This window comes from Schistocerca gregaria, chromosome 1 (assembly GCF_023897955.1).
Source record: "Schistocerca gregaria isolate iqSchGreg1 chromosome 1, iqSchGreg1.2, whole genome shotgun sequence".
In the NCBI taxonomy this organism is placed as follows: domain Eukaryota; kingdom Metazoa; phylum Arthropoda; class Insecta; order Orthoptera; family Acrididae; genus Schistocerca; species Schistocerca gregaria.
In genome coordinates, this window is record NC_064920.1 from 221,413,791 (window position 1) to 221,436,539 (window position 22,749).

Below are 22,749 nucleotides of genomic sequence, written 5' to 3' on the forward strand. Positions count from 1 at the left end.
GATGCCCTTGAAAGGCTCAGGAAAAGAGTGAATCCAGTGAGACCAGATATTGCAGAGACAAGTGGACACTGCATCATGATAACACCCCATGTCACACTGCCATTTCCCTCATTGACTTTTTTCTTTTCCTGGAATTGAAAAATGTCTTAAAAGGATGTCATTTTGGGACTCTGGAGGACATTCAAAAGAATGTGGCCAACATTTGACTTGTTTCTTTTCCCAAAATTGAAAAATGTCTTAAAAGGATGTCACTTTGGGACTCTGGCGAATATTCAAAATAATGTGATCAACATGTTAAAGGCCCTACCAGTTGAAGTCTTTTATCATTGCTACCAAGACAGGGAAAAACAACTCTGTCAGCATCTAGCTGCCGAAGGGAACTACTCTGAAGGAACAATAATGTTGTTTGAAAAATTGAAAAAAATACTAATAATGAGGAAGAGAATTAATTCCATCAATACTATTAAAAACTGGAGCTGCACCACTGTTTGATAAAAAAAAAATATCTCATTACTTTTCTTACACACCTCATATATGAATTCCATGGGCAACTTCCCATGCTAACATATCTTCTTGCCATAAAGTGACAATGTTCACAGAATCTAGGCTGAAATGAAACTTTGAATACTGAACAGTGTACATTATATCACTTATTGTTTGAGACACAGCACACTTTGATACTCATGTTGATCACATTCCTACATTTACGATGTGTAGCAAGTGCTTTTCAACATGAGCTCATATTCTCCCTGTCGCCATATTCTCTCTGTCGGAGCATGGAACTAGTTCTCAATCTAATACCTCCAACCTATAGTCTGCAGTCTAGCTTCCTATACTGAAGGCACAAACTGCTTGCTTCATTGCCTGTCAACCACACCCCCTCCATAAACATATTTATTCTTGCTTGTCACTGCTGATTGCAGTTACATTTTCATGAATATTCTTCATGTCTGTTACTTTCCCACCAGTGAATAGGACCTCTTTCAACATACTGCTAACTCCAAACCTATCACCTTATTTCTTATTCACCTTACTAACAGCATCCTTACCTGTAACTGTTTCTTTTTTGAGGGGAATATACACAAACAAATCTGCAGCATGGCCGTGAGCATCCACATGTCACCCTCAAATGCCAACCTGGTTATGGCCCATGACCTAGGATCAAGACACTCTACCCTCATTCCTCCATACCTTCTCTTACATCTGTCTCATCTGGACCTCCTTAACTCAGAGTGCCACCTTTCTGGACATTGACTGCCACCACCTCAATGGCTTTCTAAAATGTCTGCCTATATCATGCTCGCTAACCACCAACAGTATCTCCATTCTTATAGCTGCCATTTCCTTGACACTATAAAGTCTCTTCCTTGCAGTCTGGTCAGGCCTGGACAGTACCAGCAGTGATGAGCAACCATTAACCAACATGCTCAAGGTTTTACTAAGGCCTACACAGACACGCAAATCTGCAAACAAGTCAACCATGCCATAACCACAATGCCACTATTCCTCTGATCACTCACAAAAACCAGCTGTAAGGGAGCATCTCTCCATTACCAAAGATCACCCCAGACTTGTACAATGTAATCACATTCTTCACCAGGACTTTGACTATCTATCATTTGGGCCCTGCAATGGGGAATATCCTTATTACCTCTCCTAAATTGGTATTCGGCTGGCCACCCAACCTACAAATTATCCTGGTCCACCTTTATGTCATATCTACTTGCAATCCCTTGCCACATCGGTCATACCCCATGGAAGACTCGAGTGTAAAACCTGTCCCATCTACCTAGGGGTATGTGGTCAAGTCATACCCAGTGACAGCACCATATGACATCACCGAGCAGGAACTCTTCACGCTAGGTGCCACTGATTTCTGAACTATTGCTGCTTAGATGATGCTCATGAACTGGAACCTATTTACGCTTCTCCATGAGGCCTTCAAATATTCAGGTCCACTGCCTATAGTTGTGTCAGCTGCTGCAGAGTCCATTGATATTTGGAACTATTTTCCTCTTCCGAAAAATAGAGCACAGATGACCATCATTCTGGTGATCGTGGCTAAATGGAGAGCCACCTCATACACTCATCTAGTTGCTGTCACAGTTCCACAGCTGCAGTCCATCCAGCAACAGTTGTAATCAATGTTTATCATCAGTTGTCACCGTTATAGCTAGCCGCTACAAACAAGCAATTGTTGGACAATAAACACTGAGTATCAGGTGTCTTAATTGTTCTACAAATCACAGCCAAAGTCAAACAGTTTGCTATAGCGGTTCAAACTGAACATCTATAGATTGTTGGTTCACTTTCAGTGTCTTGGTCAGAGTAATGCATCAGCTACAGTGTCATATATTGTCCATTGGGTGGCAGAAAATACTGCTGAGAACATGTTCAACTGTAATGACTGCTTCACAATTGGCACCATCTAGATCCTCTCCCACAATACCAGCTTCTCCAAATTACATGGAAGGGAACTTATTTACAATGCATCCTACGATCCGACAATCCTCTTGACCTCAATCTACACTAGTCCACGTCCCACACATATCTCACCATGTTAATCTACACTCACACTTTCCTCTTCATTGTGTCCCTCTTCCTCAACTGCCCAACACCTAATCTGAATGGTTTGTGATTACATTTACTCATCACATTATTAAAACATTTGTTTCAGTAAAGACATGACCCCAGAATGTGATATTGAAAATTTAATGGCAGTTGCAATTGGACACAAACTATTTAATAAAGTCCACTTAAATTTCATTTGAAGTCTTTTCTAAAACTAACTTGACTTTCTGTTATCATTTGCAAAAAAAAAAAAAAAAAAAAAAAAAAAAAAAAAAAAAAAAAAAAAAAAAAAAAAAAAGGCATATGGTGATGTAACTGATAAAATGTCATCAATACACACAGGAAAAGACAGTAGCTCTAACATAGAAACTTTGGAAGCACTTCATGAGATTAATTCCCAATCAGATGATGAATAATATCTTAATTCAAGGGTCTTTCATATTAAAACCATTTGTACAATAAAGCATAATATCCAGATTTGGTTAAAAGGATATAATTATCATGTAACATATAATGATCAGCCAGAACATTATCATCACCGACCTAATATCGATATAAACCCATCGAGGTGACAGCAATGTCACCTGGCGAGGAATGACTGCTAGTCATACACATCCATGGTGCATGTTGTATCAATGAGTGTGTTGTCCATGTGCAGAATCTGAGTTTGACTGAAGGCAGACTGTGATTGCCTGGAGGGTCTGCTCAAGCACTCTGGGAACTGCATGACTTGTCAGGTGTTGGAGTGCTAGGGTGAGTATCTTCAACATGCAGAGAAACCAAGGTGAAACTGTGTACAGACGTCATGGGACTGGGCGACCACCCCGCATTACAGATGTTGGACACTGTAGGCAGGGCAGACTGATAAAACAGGACAGATGGTGAACTGTGGCGGAAATAACACTAGATTTTAATGCTGGGTAGTGTACAAGTGTGTCTGAACACACGGTGTACCAAGCGCTCCTTTCAAGGGCCTCTGCGACCAACGACCCATGCATGTGCCAATTAACAACATGACATCGGCAACTATGACTGAAATGGGCAAATGACTTTCAGCACTGGATATTAGTGCAGTGGCACAGCATTGCATACCCTGATGAATCAAGTGATCTTCATCATGCCGATGGGAGGGCATGGATCCGTTGTCATCCATGGGAAGAACTCCTTGATACCTGTGTGGTGGGTCGGAGACAAGCTGGCAGCAACAATGACATGGGCACCCGTAGGTCCAGTGGAGCTCATGCAAGCCACCATGATGGCCAAGGAGTATTGTACACTGGTTGCAGACCATCTACACCCCTTCATGAGGACCATGTTTCCCGATGGCAGTGACATTTTTAAACAAGACAATGCACCATGTCACAAGGCCAGGAATGTGATGGAGTAGTTTGAGGAACACAGCAGCAAGTTCCAGTCGATGTCCAGGTCCCCCAGCTTACCAGATCTGAATGCAATCGAACACATATGAGATGTAATTGAACATGGCGTCAAGAGTTCATCACCTCACTGCCCGCTGTTTATGGGAATAAGGTGACTTGTGTATGCAGATGTGGTGTCAGCTCCCTCACTGCTTCCATGCCATGATGTGTCACCACTGTTATCTGTGCCAAAGGTGGACATTCTGGCTATTAGGCAGGTGGCCATAATGTTCTGGCTGATCAGTGTATTTAGCACATTCTTTCTATATGTATAAGCAGGCGTCTTAATATTGTAATTCTTCAGAAATTTTAACTTGTCTTGGTCAATATACTAATTGTTATCAGATGGTTAAGAAGTCGCATATGCATAAGCCTTCCAAAAAGTTTGCAGAATTATAGTAGTGTAGTTGGGAGAAAATTTAATGATACTTCTTTATACACTCCCTTATAGAATCTTAATATCAGCGTATTACCAGCATATTTCAGCCAGTCAGTAAATGACCATTTGCATGAACAATTTTTTGATTTTAAGACACTTTCAAAAGTCCTTTCCAATTAACTTTGTTATTTTACCACCAACATTTAACTGTTATTGAATTTCTAGTTTGTATGGTAGATATCACTTCATCTGCTGAAGTGAGCTTCACATCCATGACAATGAAGTTATTTGTAAATTTGGGTCTCAGATATTCTAGGTTATTACACTCCTGGAAATGGAAAAAAGAACACATTGACACCGGTGTGTCAGACCCACCATACTTGCTCCGGACACTGCGAAAGGGCTGTACAAGCAATGATCACACGCACGGCACAGCGGACACACCAGGAACCGCGGTGTTGGCCGTCGAATGGCGCTAGCTGCGCAGCATTTGTGCACCGCCGCCGTCAGTGTCAGCCAGTTCGCCGTGGCATACGGAGCTCCATCGCAGTCTTTAACACTGGTAGCATGCCGCGACAGTGTGGACATGAACCGTATGTGCAGTTGACGGACTTTGAGCGAGGGCCTATAGTGGGCATGCGGGAGGCCAGGTGGACGTACCGCCGAATTGCTAAACACGTGGGGCGTGAGGTCTCCACAGTACATCGATGTTGTCGCCAGTGGTCGGCGGAAGGTGCACGTGCCCATCGACCTGGGACCGGACCACAGCAACGCACGGATGCACGCCAAGACCGTAGGATCCTACGTAGTGCCGTAGGGGACCGCACCGCCACTTCCTAGCAAATTGGGGACACTGTTGCTCCTGGGGTATCAGCGAGGACCATTCGCAACCGTCTCCATGAAGCTGGGCTACAGTCCCGCACACCGTTAGGCCGTCTTCCGCTCACGCCCCAACATCGTGCAGCCCGCCTCCAGTGGTGTCGCGACAGGCGTGAATGGAGGGACGAATGGAGACGTGTCGTCTTCAGCGATGAGAGTCGCTTCTGCCTTGGTGCCAATGATGGTCGTATGCGTGTTTGGCGCCGTGCAGGTGAACGCCACAATCAGGACTGCATACGACCGAGGCACACAGGGCCAACACCCGGCATCATGGTGTGGGGAGCGATCTCCTACACTGGCCGTACACCTCTGGTGATCGTCGAGGGGACACTGAATAGTGCACGGTACATCCAAACTGTCATCGAACCCATCGTTCTACCATTCCTAGACCGGCAAGGGAACTTGCTGTTCCAATAGGACAATGCACGTCCGCATGTATCCCGTGCCACCCAACGTGCTCTAGAAGGTGTAAGTCAACTACACTGACCAGTAAGATCTCCGGATCTGTCCCCCATTAAGCATGTTTGGGACTGGATGAAGTGTCGTCTCACGCGGTCTGCACGTCCAGCACGAACGCTGGTCCAACTGAGGCGCCAGGTGGAAATGGCATGGCAAGCCGTTCCACAGGACTACATCCAGCATCTCTACGATCGTCTCCATGGGAGAATAGCAGCCTGCATTGCTGCGAAAGGTGGATATACACTGTACTAGTGCCGGCATTGTGCATGCTCTGTTGCCTGTGTCTATGTGCCTGTGGTTCTGTCAGTGTGATCATGTGATGTATCTGAGCCCAGGAATGTGTCAATAAAGTTTCCCCTTCCTGGGACAATGAATTCACGGTGTTCTTATTTCAATTTCCAGGAGTGTACTTACTGAACCTGATTTGGAATGAAATCACTTGACCATTATGGAGGCCAGTGTTCTTAACATTTAAATGTGCTGAACAGCTTGTGGTCTTACTCATATTTTCATTCATATAACAAACTATCATAACTATAAAAGGAAATTAATATAAAAGTATTTCAGAATTTGTGAAATAATATTGTTGACCTACAGCACACATGAATAACAAGTATACTGATTATCTTATAAAGGCAGTGACACAAAGGACGCAGAATCATTAATTGAACTAATTAACAATATTTAATATGTAACTAAAGGATATAAGTTAAAAATCTTGGTATTATTGGTGCTGGTGAAAGAGCAGTGACAGATCTTTAATAAACAAATGTTTACTAAGAATAATTCAATGTCAAAAAGTGCAAAGAAATGTGAGGTCCATAGATCTGTCAACTACATGTTATAATGATTGTAATAAAATTATGTAAGAAAAAGTAGTGTGAAGATTAAATTCTGAATATAACAGATTGTGAATTTTGTTGCAAATAAAAACAAACTAATGTGCTAAAGTATTACCAGTAATGTAAAATGTACTTAAGAAATAAAATATATTTAAAAAGAAAATAACACAGGTATGGTAAGGAAGGTTTCTTTTATCCTTTCAGTTCAGAGCCATTAACTTACCTCCCTGGGAAGATACCTACTCAGATTTTTGTTCTTTATTCCTGACAGTATGATAATTAAAAGTTATCAGTTGCCTTACAATACTCCTTATTTGAAACTGATATTATCAACATCATTATAACTATTCATTAAATTGTGTGGCCCTCTCGGTGTACATTATTGTTGATATTACAAACCCACTTTTGAATTCACATAGTGTGAAAGACATCATACCAAATCAAGATATTTTTAATGATAGTTACTGTATTACATTACTTTAATACTTGTTCCACAGATCATGAATACAACATTTTGTAATAACATGGAATGTGTCAGTTCAACATAAGCTTTCTTATACAATATAATCTTCTTCTTATTTTCCTCAGATACTACTTCACATCTAAAACTTCACTACTGAGTAGGAGTTGCCATTCAGAAATTCTTTTAATTTGTTTTTAAATGTTGGTTGGCTATCTATCAGGCTTTCAATGCTGTTTGATAAATTACCAAAGATTTTTGTGGCAGCATAATTCACTTTTCTCTGTGGCCATGTCAGATTTAATCCAGAATAGTGAAGATCATCCTTTTTTATAGTGTTGTAGCAATGCAATTTGCTATTTTTTTGGCATTGGAATGAATAAATGAATACATATATTGCAAAGGTACTGTCAATATCCCAAGTTCCTTAAATGGCTCTGAGCACTATGGGACTCAACTGCTGTGGTCATTAGTCCCCTAGAACTTAGAACTACTTAAACCTAACTAACCTAAGGACATCACACACATCCATGCCTGAGGCAGGATTCAAACCTGCGACCGTAGCAGTCACACGGTTCCAGACTGCGCACCTAGAACCGCGAGACCACCGCGGCCGGCAATTCCTTAAATAAATATCTGTGAGGTGACCTAGGGTAGGCTCCCGCTATTATTCTGATTACATGATTTTGTGCAGTAAATACTTTTTCCCTTATGATGAATTATCCCAAAATATGATGCCATATGAAAGCAGTGAATGAAAATAAGCATAGTAGGCTAATTTACTGATGTGTTTATTACCAAAATTTGCAATAATTGTAATAGCATAAGTAACTGAATCAAAACATGTGTCTCTTCCAATTCAATTTCTCATCAATGCACACACCAGAAAATTTGAATATTCTGCCTTAGCAACAGACTTCTGTTCAAAGACTATATACTGTGTTTTCCTGAAATTTAGTGAGTGTCCATTGGAAGATAACCACTTAATAATTTTCTGAAAGATGTTATTTACAATTTCCTCAACTACTTCTTGTTTGTTAGGTGTGATTATTGTACTTGTATCATCAGCAAAAAAGAGCTAGTGTTGCATCTTCGTGAATACAGAGTGGCAAGTCATTAACATATATTAAGAACAAGGGACCAAGGGGACTGAATCACGTGGGACACCATTCTTGATACCTCCGCAATTAGAGAACTCTGCTGATTTTTGCAGACTTTCTGTATTGTTAATTTCAACCTTCTGCATTTTTCCAGTTATATGTGAATCAAACTATTTGAGCATTGTCCCACTCATACTACAATACTTAAGTTTATCTAGAAGAATTTCATGATTCACACAGTTAACAGCCTCTGAGAGACCACAAAAATCTCAAAGGGGGATATTTGGTTATTCAGAGAATTTAATATTTGATCAGTGAAAGCATATATAGCATTTTCTGTTGGAAAGCCTCTCTGAAAATCAAACTGACATTTTGTTAGTATTTCATTTTTACAAATATATGAAGTTACTCTTGAATACATTAATTTCTCAAGAATTTTGGATAAAGTTGTCAGTATTGAGATTGGGCAGTAGTTGTTCGCATCAGACCTGTCCCCTTTGCTATGTTATGGTTTAATGATAGCATATTTTAGTCAATATGGAAAAATGCCCTGTTTCAGTGTACTACAACATGTGGCTGAGAACCTACTTTTATGTTGGGAATAAGCTTTTAGTACTTTGTTGGAAATGCCATCAATTCCATGTGAGCTTTTACTTTTGTGTGAATTTATTACTTTCATAATTTCGGTAGGACAGATGGGTTGAATCTGAATTTTATCAAATTGCTTAAATATCACCACTTCCATTTTGCATTTTCTAATGAATAGCTGCATCCTATTTTCTCTACAACATTTAAAAATGATTATTAAAAATATCTGCTACTTCTGACTTTTTGTCAACAAACTTTTCTTTGAGTTTGATAGAAACACAGTCTTCCTGTACTCTCGGTTGCCCTTTTAACAATATTCCAAATTGTTTTAACTTTATTATCAGAGGTGTTAATCTCAGACCTAAAGTACATATTTCTGGACTTTTTAATAATTTTTCTTAATACAGTGCAGTGGTTTTTTAATATTAGACTGTTTGTGGATCATTACTCCTTCTAGCTATAAAATACATTTTCATTTTCTGTTTACAAGATATTTTTATCACTTGGGTAAGCCTGGCTTTTCTAATGGTTTTTTACAGTTACATTTCACTGTTGCATTAGGGAAACTGTTATCAAATATACTCACAAAGGTATCATAAAATAGGTTAAATTTTAAATTAGCATCAGGTGCGCTGTACACTTCATCCCAGTCTAATTGTTGCAAGCTTTCTCTAAAATTTGCACTTGTTAAATTATTAATTGTATGAACTATTTTGGAGGACTGTTTTGCATTACTGTATGGAGCTATGTCATATACTACAACTAGTTATGCATCATGATCAGAAAGACAATTCTTAACAGGAAGACATTTTATTTGATTAAATTAATTTTGGTCTATAAAAACATAATCTATCATGTCCTGCTTTCCTGTACACCTGAGTAGGATAATCAATGACTGATCATGCTTTCTATGAGACTATTCCAGAAAATCTACATTGAAATTCCCCAAACAATAATTTGCCTGTCTCTATCTGACAGACAACACAACATAGAATCCAAGTTTTTCAGAAATACCTGCAAATTTCCCAATGGGGACCCATACACAACTACAGTTATAAAACTATCATTATTTAGTTTAAGCTCACAGGTAGATGCTTCTATATGTTGCTCTACACAAATCTTTTTAGTTTCTAAATTTTTCACATTATGATAAATTTTAACATACATGGCACCTCCTCCTCTCTCCATAGTGTCTCTACTTACATATGCTGAAAACTTATATTCACATACATTTACCATTTCCATATCTGTGACTATATGGTGTTCAGACAGGTATAGTACATCTGTTCCACCCTCAGTTTGTAAATCTTCTATTTGGCTGCTTTGCCTTTGTATAGTAACAGAGATTAATTTTCAGTGCAAAAAGATGCTGCAACAGCATACTTTTTTCCTGCAGATTAAGTTCCAGATATTGTTTAATTTAGAACTGAGATGACTGGATCACATATTTCATTGTTGCAGAACTGTAATAATCTTTCCAGATGCTGCAGCTTTAAAATGGAATTGCTGTTGCCAAGGAGGGAGGAGACATATTTTGGTTATGTGAACAATGTAACTGCAGTTCAGGTAGCTACATTACGCTTTGCAAAATTATAAGTGAGATAAAAAATATATATATTTCTTCACTTATTCCCAATTGCTACTGTTCTAAACTGCCCTTATCTCACTATCTATTAATTCTTCCAAATAAAATAGTGATTAATTTGTCATCCAGAAAGAGCCTGAAGAACTGTGAATCATCATCTTCTGTCACTTGAAAATGCATAGTCAGAGTCCCAGTGAGGTTTAGGGCAGATTTGTATATGTCAAGTGCACATCGCTACAGAACATGGGACAAATCCAATGATCTTTTGAAGATGAAGATAAAATCATTAACAGGAGAGACTGATGGCTCACTTTCTGATTATAGTTTTTCTTTCATTTCCGGCAGAATCACTGTCACACTCAATTTTAATCCCACCAATGGATCAACTGATATAATTATGCATATATCCGGCACGCTTGAAAGCTGTAGCATGGAAGGATTCATCTGCTGGCACCAGCAGTGACATATTTAAGAGCTGGTGTGGACTGTCACAATCTCACTTGTCATAACCAGTCAAAGTTTACAGCAGGTTCTTTGGTGTACAGGTTTTCTCCTGGACTGTGATTTGGACTTCGTTTTTACATACTATTGGGGCTTGTTTGGCACAAGAACTTTCCGGTCTGCCTAATGCAGTACTGTCTTTGCTCACCATTCAACCAACAGTGAATAAAGCAATAGCATATGGGCATAATAAACTTCCAGACTGTTGTATTAGTAAAGAGATATCCACCTCCATAAGTTCACTGTTGTGTGTATCCAGAAGAACTACCCCATTTTTGTGATTTATTTGTACATAATCTGTATTTAATAGAATCTGTTTTGTTGGAGAAAAAATTTATAACAGTGGCAATGGAGATTTTTTGAAACTGGTGTCCACTTTGTGCTGGAATAGGACTTGTCAAGCTATTTTCCTGAGTGTTTCAACCACCATGGATAAGCAGTTTTCAATCACTGGATATAACAGCACAAAAGCAGCACAATCTCGTATGGATGCCGATGGAACAGACATGTCTACAAATTCTTCACAACGACCCAGTTTTCCAGCTGTTCAATGAAGCTCCTGATGACTCAGGGGTGTATCATAATCATTTAGCACTTCATTTTTAGGAAAGTGACAGTAAGTACAGTAAGTAATGAAAGCAAGTCTTTCTACTATCTACAAACTCACAGTTCTATTATCTTGTGCAAAAACTTGTATCCTCAGCCTCAGCCAGCTGTGCTGCCCCTCACCAGTATTCGCTCACTTTTATGTGAAGATTTTCCAACAGAAATATATGTGGTGACCATTTGTTAGAGTTCCTTCAACATCACAAGGCAACATCAGACAGTTATGAATCATGGATCACACAAATAAAAAATGCAAGTATGAGTCCCTATTGACTATCATATGCAGAATCATTAATATGCGACATAGTGATTACATTAGCACTGGACAGTGTATGCTGAAGTGTTACGACAGTCAGATCCTTTTTTAGCTGAAGTTTTTTGTATTGCTAGAACTTTTAAGATTTCTCAAGTCATTTCCATGGACTGTCAAACAACAGAACTGTCATCTCAACTGACAAATGCAGTGTGGCCTACTCCAGCTGATGCTGGAACTGCAAAAAATGTCCAGCAGTGCAGTTGGCAGCGGAGTGGCTCCCACTTGGCTTGACAGGATACAAAGAGTGTACCATAACATTTTTTTTCTGCCAGGCCTTGACACAATTTTTGTAGACTGCCCAGCTGTCCTAATTGTTTTTCTATGCATCTTACATTTAGTTACCCACATTATAATGATTTCTGTCAACAGAGTTTTTACCAGAGTTACACTCCTGGAAATTGAAATAAGAACACCGTGAATTCATTGTCCCAGGAAGAGGAAACTTTATTGACACATTCCTGGGGTCAGATACATCACATGATCACACTGACAGAACCACAGGCACATAGACACAGGCAACAGAGCATGCACAATGTCGGCACTAGTACAGTGTATATCCACCTTTCGCAGCAATGCAGGCTGCTATTCTTCCATGGAGACGATCGTAGAGATGCTGGATGTAGTCCTGTGGAACGGCTTACCATGACATTTCCACCTGGCGCCTCAGTTGGACCAGCGTTCGTGCTGGAAGTGCAGACCGCGTGAGACGACGCTTCATCCAGTCCCAAACATGCTCAATGGGGGACAGATCCGGAGATCTTGCTGGCCAGGGTAGTTGACTTACACCTTCTAGAGCACGTTGGGTGGCACGGGATACATGCGGACGTGCATTGTCCTGTTGGAACATCAAGTTCCCTTGCCGGTCTAGGAATGGTAGAACGATGGGTTCGATGACGGTTTGGATGTACCGTGCACTATTCAGTGTCCCCTCGACGATCACCAGAGGTGTACGGCCAGTGTAGGAGATCGCTCCCCACACCATGATGCCGGGTGTTGGCCCTGTGTGCCTCGGTCGTATGCAGTCCTGATTGTGGCGCTCACCTGCACGGCGCCAAACACGCATACGACCATCATTGGCACCAAGGCAGAAGCGACTCTCATCGCTGAAGGCGACACGTCTCCATTCGTTCCTCCATTCACGCCTGTCGTGACACCACTGGAGGCGGGCTGCACGATGTTGGGGCGTGAGCGGAAGACGGCCTAACGGTGTGCGGGACCGTAGTCCAGCTTCATGGAGACGGTTGCGAATGGTCCTCGCCGATACCCCAGGAGCAACAGTGTCCCTAATTTGCTGGGAAGTGGCGGTGCGGTCCCCTACGGCACTGCGTAGGATCCTACGGTCTTGGCGTGCATCCGTGCGTCGCTGCAGTCCGGTCCCAGGTCGACGGGCATGTGCCCCATCCGCCGACCACTGGCGACAACATCGATGTACTGTGGAGACCTCACGCCCCATGTGTTGAGCAATTCGGCGGTACGTCCACCCGGCCTCCCGCATGCCCACTATACGCCCTCGCTCAAAGTCCGTCAACTGCACATACAGTTCACGTCCACGCTGTCGCGGCATGCTACCAGTGTTAAAGACTGCGATGAAGCTCCGTATGCCACGGCAAACTGGCTGACACTGACGGCGGCGGTGCACAAATGCTGCACAGCTAGCGCCATTCGACGGCCAGCACAGCAGTTCTGGTGTGTCCGCTGTGCCGTGCGTGTGATCATTGCTTGTACGGCCCTCTCGCAGTGTCCGGAGCAAGTATGGTGGGTCTGACACACCGGTGACAATGTGTTCTTTTTTCCATTTCCAGGAGTGTATATTGCAGATATCTGTTAGAGCCAGCTGTGCCTGTCAGCAGTAGAGTGCACCATGCTGTCTTACACTGTTGGCAATTCATGGTATTCCCATTTTATTCCTTTCTGGTACAGTGGTCTTGGTCTCAATAATGAATCAGCTTACATATCACCAATTACAGTCTCCACCCTTAAAATCAATAGCAGCTAAACTGTGGACTTACACTCATCATGAAGCTCCAATACTAGGACAGGTACTTCAGGAACAAGCAAGTAACCAGAATCCTTACATTCTTTGCTGTATCACAATCCTCAGTGGAAAATATTTTTGGCTTGAGTGCTTATAAAGCCTTTGGGTTTTCTAACAAACACTCAGTCCAAGCAATTCAGAGTGCCATTCCATGCGCTGAAATGGATTCTCTGTGTCTTCCGTACACTCTCTTTTGTATCTTCAAGCCTAGGAAGTGCTTATAATTTTTTGCCCATGTAACACTAAAAGTATCAGCAGTATTGAACATTTGGAAATAAGATGGTTCAAATCCACAGATTTAGGTTTTCTATGTGTTCCTTAAATCACTCCTGGAAAATGCAGAGATGGTTTATTTTAAAGAACAGTTTCCTTCCTCATCATAGACCACTTCGAGATTGTGCTCAATGGCCTCATAGACAATGCAATGTTAAACCCTAATCACACTTCCTTCATCCATTATTGACATTTTTAGAATCTCACCCGACACTTTTAACCTTGCAGATGAGGCTAAAGTAGAGCCAGATCAGTTAGAGGAGTTTGTGCACAATACCCTACAGCAGATAGGCATCAACATCAGTTGTTGTTTGCAAATCAGGCAGTGAATTATGCTTTTATGGAAACTTCAAAAATATGTTATGTGCTCAGTTGATTGTGGACTCAGATCCTTTTCAGCATCGTGACGATCTATTTTCAGACTTGATAGGAGGTCAGTGTCTTTCTTAAGAGGAATCTTTCAAAAGCTTCTTTTCAGCTTCCTTTGGATGCTGCTTCCAAAGCCATTCTCCTTAGGATCTCTATCAATATAACACAGTACCTTTCAGTGCTGCTTGTGCACCAGCAATCTTTCAGAAATTTTTAGAACCAGTTATGACCAATATTCCACAACGTGTCAATAGTGATCACATGAATGACTCAGGAGGGGCCTATATTCAATCTCTGGCAATTTTTATATCCTGTTGCAAGTTGGATTAAAGAGTAACTTGTTGATATGGTCCTCCTTTCAGTCTTTCAAAGTCAAAATTTTCTGAACAGACATCTCTGATAAGATATTTTCTTATCAGATCAGCAGTATTCCACTCATTATTGTACACTGGCCTAGAACATGAATGCAGATGTGTTGCCACAGTTCTCTATGAGGAATCTGACAGACAAGAGACTGCTTTCTCATTGATTCACAATCAGAACACTCAATGGAAGAGTTCCATCACTTCCAGTAATGCTGCTGCAGTCACATCAAGGATCAACACTCAAGACAAGTTTACCAGTCCATACAAACCCGATGGCCGCAGGCCCTTCCTTCAGCAGCCTATGTGGAACTTTCTTCTTTCCTCTCATGACACAAGGCCTGTCATCTCTTGAAAAGTTGAATCAAGATGACTGTCAGTATTGAATGGTGAATCTGGAGGTTCTGCACTCATCTATATCAAAACTCTTGAACCAGTTGCCAATGGGACATTTCTGAATGAAGAATCTGGTCTGTGCAACATCCGTATTGTTCGTGGTTCGATAAGGATATTGTGTATGTAGCTCAACACTGCCATGTTTCTCTGATGCAGCAACCAGCAATGTCCTGAGCCCACCAACTGTGGCCTATGCCTACCCAGCTTTGGGATCACGTGTATGTGGATTTTGTAGTCCATACCATGGGGCCATGTGGTTAATTTTAACAGATGAGTATTCACATTTTCCATTATGTCATCAAAATGGAAGAGCATGATGAAGAATACAGCTACAGCTCTGGCCACTGCTTTTTGTATTGTAGGACCTTCACAAGTGCTCATTAAGGATAATGGACCATAGTTTGCATCTGCTGGCTTTTAAATGTTTTGCTCATGGAATGGACTCATATTATTGTATATCTATTTCACCCTGCCTCTAATGGCATGAGTGAATATTTTATGCGAACATTTAAAATGTAGATGGAAAAGTTCTTGACACCCAGGCTTGTTGATTCTACACTGCTTTCTTTTTTATCCTCTTACTGTGCAACATCAAACTACATTTACATGTACATTATGCTCTGCAAGCCACCTAATGGTGTGTGATGGAGGGTACTTCTGGTACCACTAGCTGACAACCCCCACCCCGGCCCCCTTCCTGTTTCACTTGCGAATGGTGTGTTGGAAGAATTTCTACTCTTGGCCATTATGCAAGATGTATGTGCGAGGAAATAATATATTGTCCAACTCTTCCCAGAAAGTGCTCTATCTAAATTTCAATAGTAAACTTTTCTGTGATGCAAAACACCTCTCTTGTAACACATGCAATGAAATTTGTTGAGAATCTCTGTAATGCTCTCACATTGACTAAATGATCCTATGATGAAATGCACTGCTCTTCATTGGATCTTCTCTATCTCTTCTATCAATCCTACCTGGTAAGGATCAAATATTGATGAACAATACTTAACAATTGACCAAACAAGTGCCTAATAAGCCACTTCCTTCATGGACAAGTTAGAATTCTTTAAGATACTTCCTAAGAATTTCTGTCTAGCATCTGCATTTCCTACTATTTTCTTTATGTGGTCATTCCACTTAAGGTCGCTTTGGATAGTTACAGTACGTACTGTTTCCAGCAGCTTGTCATTGACAGTGTAGTTGTGCAGTAGTGGATTTCTTTTGGTATGCATGTGCAGTATGTTACATTTATTTACATTCTGGGTCAACTGTAAAAGCCTGCACCATTCAGCAACCCTATGCAGGTCTTTCTGCAAATCGATTCTGTCTGCTGCCATCACTACATCTACATCTACACTCTGCAAACCACCGTGAAGTGTATAATGTCCCACTGTACCAGTTTAAAGCAAGTTGCCCATCCTTGCACCACTTTGAAATCGCACCACGATCTCACTGAATAGTTACGTAGATTTTTTCATACAGTAGTTAATAATATATAACTGCTTCATCTGCAAAAATCTGAGGTTACTATTGACATTGTCTTGGATGCCATTAATATACAGTATGAATAGCGAGGGTCTCAACACACTTTCCTGGGGCACACCTCAAGTTACTTCTGCATCTGATAATGAATCTCCATCCCAGATGTGGTATGCATGTGTTCACCCCTACCAAAAAGTCCTCAATCCATTCACAAATTGGAGGGCAGCATGGAGGGTAAAAATCATAGAGGGAGACCAAGAGATGAATACACTAAGCAGATTCAGAAGGATGTAGGTTGCAATAAGTACTGGGAGATGAAGAAGCTTGCACAGGATAGAGTAGCATGGAGAGCTGCATCAAACCAGTCTCAGGACTGAAGACCACAACAACAAACAACCGCACATGATTGTACTTTTGACAATAAGCACAGGCGTGGTACTGCTACTTTGTTATAGGTAACCGCATCATCTGCAAACAGTCTTGAAGAGCATCCAACACCTTCTACTATATCATTTATACACATTATAAACAGCAATTGTCATAGCACACCCCAGAAATTACCTTTACTTTTGACAACTTTTTCCCATTAAGAGTGACATGTTGAGTTTTATCTGCCAGGAAGCCTTGAATCCAGTCATGAATCTGGTCCAATACTCAATAAGCTCATATTTTTTCATTAAATGGCAGTGCAGAACAGTGTTAAATGCCTTCCCTAGTCAAACAACACAGCGCCAAACTGAGCACTGCTGTCTACAGCACTATGGGTCTCATGGACAAACAGAGTGAGCTGAGTTTTGCAAGATCTCTGTTTGTGGTATCCACACTGATTTTATAAAGGAGATTTTTATTCTCCAAAAACTTCATAATTCTTGAGCATGAAACAAGCTCCATAAATCTACAACAGATTAATGTCACAAATATAGGTCTATAACTGTGTGCATCTGTCCTACGGCCCTTCTTGAAAATGGAAATGACCTGCACTTTTTTCCAACCACTTGGTACTCTTCATTGCTCCAGCAATTTACGATGAACTGCTGCTAGAAAAGGAGCAAGTTCTTTTGCATAATCTTTGTAGAGTCCTACAGGTACCTCATCTAGCTGTGGTGCCTTTCCAATGCTAAGTGACTATAGTTGCTTTTCTGTTCCATGAGCTCGCTTCCATTAACTGCTAAGATTATGTCCATCACCAGAGTTAAAGGTTTTCTCATACAGTCTTATTTTTACAGCCTCTTTAATTATAGAGCCTCAGTATGTACGAGCCTGGGACAAACCTTTCGTTTTGTCAAACAGTACTTTATATTTGTTTGTGTGGCTGTACTCAGCAACTGCGGATTTCTACAACTCATGATTTTTAATATCACGTTGATGTTCTGCGCAGTGGTCAAAAACAGTGTGGATGGACTGACTGATGTAATTGCTTCTGCATTCACATGGGATGTTGTAAATTCCAGGAAACCTGATGTCAAGACTGTCCTTAACAGGTGTAGCATGTAGTGTTCTTAGGAGGCCAGAAGACAGATCTGATACCTATGTGCCAGAGGAGGTTACAGGGATGCAGGATATATTGCAGGGACAGTTCTCACCTGAACAATTGAAGAAAACTAATAGAGCAGTGTTTGAAGCTTAGTTTGTAAATCACATTGCTCTAAATCACATGGTTGCTCTCACAGCCCAGCCTTTGATGTGAAAGGAGACACCTGCGACAGAAATGGAGTAGGTGCAAGGGGGGGAACGTATGGAACAAGTCTTGCATTTAAGTCTGTTGCAGTGATATGAGCCATGAAGCAAAGGCTTTTGTAGCATGGATGGAGTAGGGATGGCCAGGATATTGTGTAAGCTCATGGGTGCAGAATGACTTTGTGGGTGGGATGAGGAGGACATTAGATATGATATTCTTCATTTCAGGGCACAGCAAGAGGTATTCAAAACTCTAGTAAAGAATGTGATTCAGTTGCTTCAGTCCTGGGTGGTACTAAGTTATCAGAATAGTGCTTCTTTATGGTCCTTTGTGGTATATAACTGGAGAGACAAGGCACGGGAAATCTGTTTTCTGAACTATGCAGATTGAAACTCTCCTTACAACATATCCTTCATTTCCACAGCCCCTCAGCCTCAACCTCTGCTAGTCCCCATCCTCCCCCTACCCATCTCTTTCTTACTCAGACTCCAGCTCAATACATGGCTTCTATCACACCAATTCACCTATAGTGTTTTTCCATTCCTTACCCCTCCCCAAACATCATGACTCTGCACCTCACAGCCCATTCTGTCGCATTACATCCTAGAATACTCCTACAAGTAGCACAACATCTTGGCCCATCCCTGACCTGCTATTCCTCCCACACCCGCCTCATGTATCATCCTCCTTACTCCCACCACTCGCCCCATATTGCTGCACATATCACATAGTCAGATGCAGGCCCAGTCCACAGTTGGGCTCCAGCATCAGCACCTGTCTACAACTCAACATCTCCTCTATGCTCTGAGTAGCAATCTATTCTTTTCATATAGTTGTTATTCCATCCTGAACTTTCCATTGTTTAAATAATTCGTCACATTATAACAGGAAAATAAAATCCTGCATTTCAGAACATCTGTAATGACTTCAAGGTTGATGTAATATTTAACTACAACACAGTTTCTTCCTATTAGTATAAAACAATCAAATACAGAATTTTTAGCTTTCTTTTGCATTGAACATACCTGTGCTGGAGAAACTTCACTGCTAAGTACAGTACCAGTATTTTCAACTTTGTGTGTGATGGGCTCTATTGCCACAACAGACTGAAAGTGCCCATCTTTTCTCAAAAAATTAGCTGAAAAATATGAAGTAGAGGCTCAATATATAATAAAAATGAGGAAAGATAACTGTTGCAGTAACTTTATTCATTAAAATGTAGACAACATTTGTATGTAATTACATTGTATTCACATACCTGTATTATATGTTGGTGATCTCATCCCAGTTATATGGTGTGCAGAATCTTCTTTAAGATCCCAAAGACAGATGGTCCCGTCAGATAAACCAGCCACAACCACATGTGCACGACTATCAAAGCAGGTGGCTGACACAGTGCCAGGGCATGAAAGCACTATGAATGGTTTTGATGGTTCCAAGAGACTCCATACACATAAGTTGCTGACCTATATTAAATTTCATGAAATACAGTAATGTCATCTGAATAATTAGTAACTACAATAATAACTTAACTACAGCCTGAAATAGAAATGCCTGATTTCCTACAGTTTCCTTTAACACCAATTACATTTGCTTAGTACCGAAATAACTTCCAATGAGAAAGGTCTGCCTGAAAACAATGTGTATCTCTAGATGCTGTACATGACTGGCTGATCAGAGAAGAAAAGAATTCAGATGAGATCAACATGCAAGAAATTCATATGAGTTGTCCAGAAGGCAATTTAGAAAGACTCTCATGGGGTGCATAACTATTAAGCACTTTTACTACATTCTTTGTCATCTAAGATGGTGAACATGCCTATCAGGTAATCTTGTGCACCTGAAACTGATACAAATTTAATTGCATTTTGCTCCCCAAAGCTACTAAATGATAAGTATTTCATGGGGCTCCTTCTTTAAATGGAATTAATTTTGCCTGGAGTTTGTCAATCCTGAGCATGAGGAAGGAAATCTCGAATATTTCTGACTGGTTTCCTCCACTGCACACATGGAATGGACACCCTTATGGTATACAGAGAGTTACAGCAGCTGCAAAAATTTCTACAGTGACAGTACATCAAATACTCTAGGTTAGTGACCAGGATCTTAACAATGTTACATGTTCAAACCTATGAGACCCTTGGTTTAAATTGTACAGTCTGTGAAACTATAACAATGACGGTACTTTTCTGTGCTATATTATATTTTGTGAATAGTGTGCTCTTTTTGATGATACTAAATATAAAAATTGAAGATGTTTTATTATAAACTGTAGCAATACACAGCAGGAAACAGCTAGCTTACAGAAAAAAAATCCAAACGTTTAAGCACAAGCTGGAGTCAATTCCATTAAAGTTAATCAGGATTTGTGACTATGTTATGATATGAAATAAAATTCAATGTGTCAGATAATATTACTGGCAAGTTTCATGAAGGTGATTATTTGGTGTTATGTCATTCTAGTTCTATATACAGAGTTGGGAGAACAAACCTCATAATGAGATTGCAGCAGGGTAGGAGACATCAAATAACCACAAGTTGGAAATGCGTCGTTGTGGAGCTACAGCCTTAAAAGAACCAATCAATGATAAATGTGTGGAAGTGTATATTTAAATTAACTTGCACCAACTAATACATTTTATGTTAAGGAGCACAGCTGTTAGTTAAACCAGCTGAATTACAGCTGAACAGTCAAAGATGACAAACTTAAAATTCCTATTCATGGTTGGTTATGTTAGACAAAAATTTTCTGTGGTGTTTAATGGCTACAGCCTGACTATTAAATCAATTGTGCTAAAAGTACCATAATTCCATTAATTTGCTAAGGTAATTAGTTGAACTGCACAAACAGTATGTCTGTAAGATAGTCAAAATATGATACAGTAAGTCACAGTGTTACTAATAATGAAATCTAGAGGCTGTTTGTTTTAATATTTTGCTACTGTACAGGGAGCATGATGAACATCTATTCTCACAAGTACAGAAGACCAGGAAATATGAACTACAACACTGATGAAAAACAAAAAGAAATTAAATTTTAAATGTTTTTTTCTCAATTAACTATTTTTGTAGCAAATGCATGAAATTCCTGCCTCTTTCTCTACACAGCTGACATCACTGAAAAAATGACTGGTACCCTATCAAAACTTCCTGGTGCATTGCAAATGATTTTCATAGCCTCCAAATTTTTGAGAGCAATTCTTTAGAGATATTTATTGATATCTGGTAGATGCGGTCTTTTCACACAAAGAAGTCTAGTGGTTTTAAATTTGGCAGTCTGGGAAGCTACTATCAAGAACCTGCACACTACATCTACCTGCAACCAGACACTTCATTCACGTGTTGCTGAGGAAGACAGCAGAGCAGTATCCTAATCATCCTTTTGCTTACACGGAGAGGAATAGCTCTAGCAAATAGATGACAGGGCCATCATGGAAGTCCTCACGGTAATGGAGTGATTAGAATTGATACCCTGCTTATAGAAACATATATAAGTTTTCTGGCTACCATGCCAAAGTTAGTGAAAGATAAACACTGTTCTGTTCTCATGTTTCCTGACACTGTGTGATGGACTGTACTGCTGCAAAAGAGTGAAAGTGTCCTTTTCTCAAAAAGTTAGATGAATAACAAAAAAGAGGGAAGATAACTGATGCAGTAGTTTTATTTATTAAAGAGCACAAAATATTTGTATGGAATTGCAATGCATTAACATACCACTATTATATGTTACAACATATATTATTACTAGTACTTCTGGTGCAATGTTTACAACCACAAAAGATGGGGTGTCTCTGCGAACTCTGTCAGCCTACTGTCCTACAACTGGTGGCAGTCAGAACAGCGAAAGTTTTCATATGTCACCAGGATTAATGATGAATGACTATTTTGAAGTGGTTATGGGCACTCTTAACTTTTCCCTTGGTAGTGACTGGCTGCCTAAAGAGTTGACTGGATTTCCTGAACTGTACAATAATACTGACAGTTAAGTAGTCTTAGTATAATTAGGTACTTGCTTTACTTTGAAGTTTTTGCTATTTCAATATTGTTAATAACTTTTTATGTAAGGAAAACATGAACTAATCACTCCTAATCATAATTTTGTTGCACCTTTTTTTCCCTATTTCTCTTCTGTCTATAATGGTGGATTTATTTTTCCTTCTCTTTGAAATCTACTGCTGAATATTTGGATTTTGGCCAGAAAGAGATTCTCAAGAAAGAAATATATTCAAAATTTCACTCAGGATTTTGGTATTTAAAAAATAGTAAGACAGGCATAAAAGAACTGTCACTTTGGTGGTGGAGGAAAGCTTGTGTGTTGGGGGAGGAGGGGGTAAAAATTGTAGAGGAAGACCATGTTTTCAATACAGTAAGCAGGTTCAAATGGATGTAGGTTGCAGTAGTTATCCAGAGATGAAGAGGCTTGCACAGGATACACTGGCAAGGAGAGCTG

The 22,749-nt window shown here is 40.2% G+C and overlaps 1 protein-coding gene across 1 annotated transcript in view; it reads right to left on the reverse strand.

Annotated features, from left to right (window-relative positions):
• The window catches only part of LOC126337834 (cytoplasmic dynein 2 intermediate chain 1), a 150,594-nt gene that overhangs the window by 44,703 nt on the left and 83,142 nt on the right, over window positions 1-22,749 (reverse strand). The window contains exons 12-13 of the mRNA XM_050001502.1: window positions 19,558-19,765; window positions 19,325-19,437 (exon numbers count right to left, since the gene is read on the reverse strand). Coding sequence (XP_049857459.1) covers window positions 19,325-19,437; window positions 19,558-19,765 — 321 coding nt within the window. The remainder of the gene's footprint in view (window positions 1-19,324; window positions 19,438-19,557; window positions 19,766-22,749) is intronic.